Source organism: Scomber japonicus, chromosome 15 (genome assembly GCF_027409825.1).
Source record: "Scomber japonicus isolate fScoJap1 chromosome 15, fScoJap1.pri, whole genome shotgun sequence".
Lineage (NCBI taxonomy): Eukaryota > Metazoa > Chordata > Actinopteri > Scombriformes > Scombridae > Scomber > Scomber japonicus.
Window position 1 is genome coordinate 28,756,762 of NC_070592.1, and position 6,355 is coordinate 28,763,116.

A 6,355-nucleotide genomic window follows, 5' to 3' on the forward strand; every position below is an offset into this window, starting at 1 on the left:
TCCTCATAGGGTCTGCTGTTGTTCCATTTGGATGTAGGCAAATGGAACAACCATGACGTAAAACAGCAGCGGGAATTTCACACAAGTACAGGATAGAAGAAAAAGTGTCAGTTTAATATTGTGATGTAGTTCTGACCCCTATGTGCTCCTTGTACAAGAACTATCCTTGTGTGTTCATGAGGTGGTTGTGGCTCAGGAGGTAGAGTGGTTGGTCCACCAATTGGAAGATTGGTGGTTCAATTCCTGGCTCCTCCAGTCCTACAATACAATACAATATACTTTATTGTCCCGCTTAGGGAAATTTGTCTTGGACTCAGCAACTGTAGATCTGAAGAGGAGGGAACAAGGTTGTGTTTGAGAGCCGGAAGAAGAGGGAGAAGTTATCAAGCTGTGTAGAAAAAGTAAAAAATTAAAGAGACAGGACCCACATAAACAACTTTAAAGCATGAAGTACAAAAGCATACACACACAACTTTGGGATTAACATGGTATCTATCTGTCTGTCTATCTATCTATCTATCTGTCTGTCTGTCTGTCTGTCTGTATCTATCTAGTGTTCCCTTTTTAAGCATTTATAATCAGTATATACATGTTTAATAAGTGGTTCATAAAACATTTTAAGTTAGTTTTAAGCAGATAAGAACATTTGAAGTGTTTATTAATCTACATTATGTGTCAATAATTGTAACTTCTCCTATGAAGACATATTTTATATCTTTCAAGCTGTGTTTCATTGTCCATTATCAGTTTAGACACCAGTCTCTACTTATAGGTGCCCTCAGGATGAATAGTTTTTTAATAAATACATTTAGAGCTGCATCTAATCATGATAGTCATTACTGATTCATCTGTTGATTATTTTCTTAATCATTTAGTCGAGTCAGAAAATCGTGAAAAATGATAACTGTTTTCAGAAGCCCAAGATGCAACTTAAAACGAGCCTCTCGGGTGCAAGATGATGATTTGACTTTAAAATATAAAAAGCCATTTCTCTTACCCTTGGTAGAAACACACCTGTAGTAATACTTGACAAAAGGAAGAAAGAAAAAAATCCTAACTTTATGCAATATGTTCATGTATATTGATTCAGTATTTGTGTGTGTGTGTGTTTATTAGATGAGGGTTGCTACTAGGGACTAGCTGTGTAGTCTACTATGAAGGGTTCATTAACAACTACTACAGAGCAATTCTCACTTTCAGCCACTAGGGGGATGTCTAAGTTTTTGTAACCACCTCCACCTTATTTTGAAGTCGAGTCTGACTCAGAGTGAATTTTGACTGCTGCCCTCTGCTACTTTGCCTCGGTAGTAAGTTATCCTGCTAGCTAGCTGGCTGAAGGAAACATGATGCAGACGAAGCCAAACAAAAGTCCAGCGTGGAAAAACGATGGACTCATATGAAGAAGCTGCTGTCTGCTGTGACGGTTACTAAGGGAGACGGACCTGACGCTAATCACCAACCTAGTACGTCAATATTTGTTACAGCTCCTCGAAAGTGTGACAAAAGTATCAGAGAGAAATCTAACATATCTCTCATTGCTATATGTAGTCAATATTATTTAACCATACGGATCAAAAAGTGTTAGTTTTAAGTGCTGTTGTCATTTATTTGTTTTTGTAGCTGAAGTGAGGAGTTTGCTACAGAGATAACGGATGTTAACAGCTAATAACGGCAGGTTTAAGCGCGCTAAGTTTAGCTCATAGACAGACATTTGGTGTAGTGTTAATTTAATTATAGTAACTCTGAGACATTAGCTACCCTGTCTGAAAATATTTGGACCCTTGTTTCGTATGGTTTAGTCATTATGTTTATTTTTATTAGCGCTAACAGTGCTCTCTCTCTCCCTGCTGTTTCCACCCTTTAGCTTTCACTGCAGTGCTTTTTTAAAGGTTATACGACGAAGACTGGCAACCGAAGATAAAAGGTAAAGTGTGGCCTTAAAGTCAGCATAGTGACAGTTTTTAGCAACCAGATACAGTATTGTGTCATGAATTAGGACAAAAGTAGAATGAATTAATCTCAAATTAATAGCTGAGCTCTTAAATAGTTTTCTCCCTGTAACATTATGTGTGTGTGAATCCACAGAGCTGTTATCTGCCATCAACTGTAAGATTAAATGTGCTTGTCAGTATTCTGGTGAAGCTTTTTTTTTTTTTTTTTTTTTAAGTTTCACACATTAAACATCTTGATTCATGGGCTTGATAAGGCTTGTAACAGCTCCTCGAAAGTGTGACAAAAGTCTCAGAGAGAAAACTAACATTACGTCTCTCATTGCTAACGTGATTGTAAAGGCTCTGCTCAGAGTTGGAGGACGGATATTGATGCTGGATGAATCTTTTTGTTGTATTTATTTTATTTTATTTTTGGCTGAAATAACTCAAACTAAAGATTTAAAGCATTTATCCGGTGACACTTTACACTAACAGTAATTTACTGCTCAGTTTTAAATTAGTCTATTAAAGTCTAATTATTAAATGATATAAGGTCTATTGGGTCTCCATGACTGCTGTTTTCATTGTTTTACCTGTACATGGAAAACAACCCATTACTTATTATACAGTACATTAAAGCCATTTTAAATATTACCTAAAATTATGCAATTTTTTGGATTTTTTTGCTAATATAACTCAAACATTTGTCATTTAAGACTTTTCAATAACAATAATTTTAATAATGTTTCAAGCATGATGAAATGTGTTGGGTCTCAGATGTTATTTTGCCTCCAGATTCTTTGCAGGACATATCTGAGTGATTTTTCATGTATTTTACATTCATTAAGGCCACACTTTACTTCTACTTACATTATAGGTGCTTCAAATATGACAGCTTTTAGTTTTGTCTTGTCTTATACAGTCTAGACAGTAAGTATATAGACATAGTAGTGGTTGTAAATTTGTGATAACTCTGGTAAGAGAATGATAAAAATGGGGCCAAGTAAATTACATTAACTGTAACATAAGATGACATGTAATAAACTGCAAAAATACTGAATAAGTTTCACCGTATACATTTTTATTATAAAACAGACATATGTCAAATTACATGAACAACCGTTCAGGTTGATCTCTATAGATTTAGGACATTTATTAGCAAATCAGTGAAACAACCCAGTTAATATACAGTAATCCATTTAAAAAAAAAAAAAATTAAAAAGTGTAGAAAATGTCTAGTAACTGATTGGCTATGTAAAAATACAAAAACAAAATCATATTACATCAGCCATTTTAGAGAATCATTACATTAAAAAAAAAAAAAAAAAAAAGGGATATTCAACTAAAAAAACCAAAAATAAAACATGCATAGTATGTTAAAACGCATTAAAAGCAATCAAGGTTATGTGCAGTATTCAGCAGATATTTTATAAAAATGTCTGCAGTGTTTTACTGTCAAAATATTGGTATATATGTGAAATAAAAGAAATAATGTACAAATAGTTTGTCAAAATGACAAGTTCTGGTTTCTACTGATAGCGATCATAACCGAAAATGTAATTTGGGCCCAGATTTCAAAATACTGAATATTCCTTAATTAAAGAGCTACATTCACAGGAGTTGTATACACTCTATTTGAGTTAACACAACACAGCTGTGTCTCCACAATTATAACAAAGCCAAAATCCAGCATGGAGAGGCTGAATGAATGTGGGCTGGACTCTGTGGAGGAGAGTCATGGTTTTAGAGACGCTGTAGAAGGACAGAATACCTGCTCTGTGATCCAGGTACACGGCGACTCTGGAGGAACGAGGACCTGAGACGGCAGTTTTAATGTTGTTGAACCAAAAATTATAACCGTTAGTGTGACAATCTAAAGCCCAAGATTTGCCATTATATCCAAATCTAGATTCATTGGATGATCCTACTCTGCGGATGTTCTTGTATGCGACTGCTACACAAACTCCTGTCCCTCTCCACTCCACCTCCCAGTAACAACGTCCAGTCAGACTCTCTCTACTCAGGACCTGACACCTTCCAGTGAATCTGTCTGGGTGACAGAAATAAGACTGTTGTTGACTCATAAATTCTACTTTTCTGTTCCCCTCAGATAATAACAGCCACCTGTGTGCTGTGTTTGGATCCAGAGTGATTTCACATGAATATTTTAAGAAGTCAGCTCTGGTCTTGGGCTCTGGTTCCGACAGTAAAACCTTCACTTCAGTCCCTGTCAGTAAGATGTTTGTCCATTTGTCCCTCAGGAGGTCCTGTAGTTTATCTCTGAGCTTTGACACGGCTGCTGTCACATCTTCAAAGTATGTTAGAGGACGAATATTGACACTGGATGAGTCTGTAGCTTCACTGAGTTGTGACACTGAGGGGTAGTTGTGTAGAAACTGGTTGTGATCCTCTGTGTGTGAGAGCTGCTTCAGTTCAGCGTCTTTCCTCTTCAGCTCAGTGATCTCCTGCTGCAGCTTCTCCTGAAGCTCTTTGACTCCACTCACGTCAGTTTGCTGCTGGGATCTGATCTGCTGCTTCACATCAGAGCTTCTTTTCTGGAGGAGACGGATCAGCTGAGTGAAGATCTTCTCACTGTCCTCCACTGCTTTATCAGCAGAGTGACTGATGGCCTCCACCTCCAGTTGAAGCAGCTTCACATCTTTCTCTCTGTCCTGGATTTTCTGCTGGGTGTTTAGTCGACTCACCTCGAGCTCTCTCTGCCTCTCAGTCCTTTCTGCTGCAGCTGAGACGGTGTCGTGGCCTTTATGATCATCCACAGAGCAGAGGTAACAGATACTCTGCTGATCCGTGCGGCAGAACATCTTCATCACCTCATCATGACGAGAGCAGATGTTCTCCTGGAGCTTCTTCGAGGGCTTGACCAGCTTGTGTTTCTTTAATGGAGCTGAATCATAATGAGGCTGGAGGTGATTCATACAATAAGATGCCAGACACACCAGACAGGATTTGGAGGCTTTCAGCTTTCTCCCAGTGCAGACATCACAGGCCACATCTTCAGGTCCAGCATAGCAGTGATCAGCTCCTGCTCTTGCTCCTGCTGGAGGAGCAGTTTGGAGTCCAGTCTTCTTCAGCTGCTCCACTAAAGCTGCTAACATGGTGTTTTTCATCAGGACAGGCTTCCGTGTGAAGGTCTGTCTGCACTGAGGACAGCTGTAGATCTTCCTCTGATCCTTTCCATCCCAGAAGTTTTTAATACAGCTCATACAGTAGCTGTGTCCACAGGGAATAGTCACCGGATCCTTCAGTAGATCCAGACAGATGGAGCAGCTGATTGTTTCTTGGTCCAGCTGACCTCCTCTCTGCGCCATTTCAGTTCTTAGTGGCAACAACTAACTGAGCTTCACTTCCTGACAGGTGAAGCAAGTTTTATCTCTGATCTGAACAACCTGTGATTCTGTCATGAATGCAGCCTGACAGTATTTTTACTGCTTTGTATGTTGGTCACAGCCATCCTCACACTGTTGGCAGGAGAAGCATATATGGTGGATTGGTTGCAGATGAGTTGCAGCTGAGTGCCCAGGTGAACAGAGTTGGATGATGAGGTGGGTGTGGCTGACTGGCAGAGTGGATGAGAGGTGGGGTGAATGGACATTTACCAGCAGGTAATGAGAGCTGACTGTGACATTAAACTTCAGTAACTACTGTGTGTTAAAAGGGCTTTATCTCCCACACAGTTCTTTCTATAATCATGGAAACCTGCTCAACTTAAATGAAGTATTCATTGTTTTATTTCAAATTGAAGAACAAAATATGTCTAACTGTCCAAACATAGTTGGTTCAAATGTGATGAAATTGCAGATTTTAGTTCTGCCCCTGAGCCCAAACACGTCCCTGTCCACTACCTCATCTCTAAGTATTGGTCTATCGCTCTCTCACACAGATACATACACACATTAAGTGTGTGGTGGTCCAACAAGCAAAACAGTAATCACCATAGATTCTTGTGTCTGTTACCTCTGGGCACAGACAGGCCGCTCTGCTCACCAGATTACGTAATTGTTTGTCTTATAAGCTTCTGTGTGTTCTCTCTGTGTGTTTTCTCTCTCTCTCTCTCTCTCTCTCTCTCTCTCTCTCTCTCTCTCTCTCTCTCTCTCTCTCTCTCTCCCCCTCACTCACACTCACACTCACACACACACACACACGCACACGTGGTGCCTCCATCTCCCTAAAAGGCCACGGCTGCTGTTGTGACAGATTTGGCAGTACCGGCTGCTGTCACTGGCCAAGCTGTTAGTGTCAAACACAAACACTTTATAACCACACATCAACTGAGTTTACACACTTTCATATTTACAACTGGAGTATTAATCAGCTTGCATAAATGTATAGATACATTTTTGTATGCAGATATGATTGTAATGTTGATCATATGTTACAGCTTTGTGACAATCTACTATATAACT

At 39.2% G+C, this 6,355-nt stretch overlaps 1 protein-coding gene across 1 annotated transcript; it reads right to left on the reverse strand.

Annotated features, from left to right (window-relative positions):
- Window positions 1-3,571: 3,571 nt before the first annotated feature.
- On the reverse strand, window positions 3,572-5,260 carry LOC128373958 (tripartite motif-containing protein 16-like). Its single transcript, XM_053334162.1, has one exon. The coding sequence runs from the start codon at window positions 5,258-5,260 to the stop codon at window positions 3,572-3,574; it is 1,689 nt and encodes a 562-aa protein (XP_053190137.1).
- Between the last annotated feature and the right edge of the window lie 1,095 nt (window positions 5,261-6,355).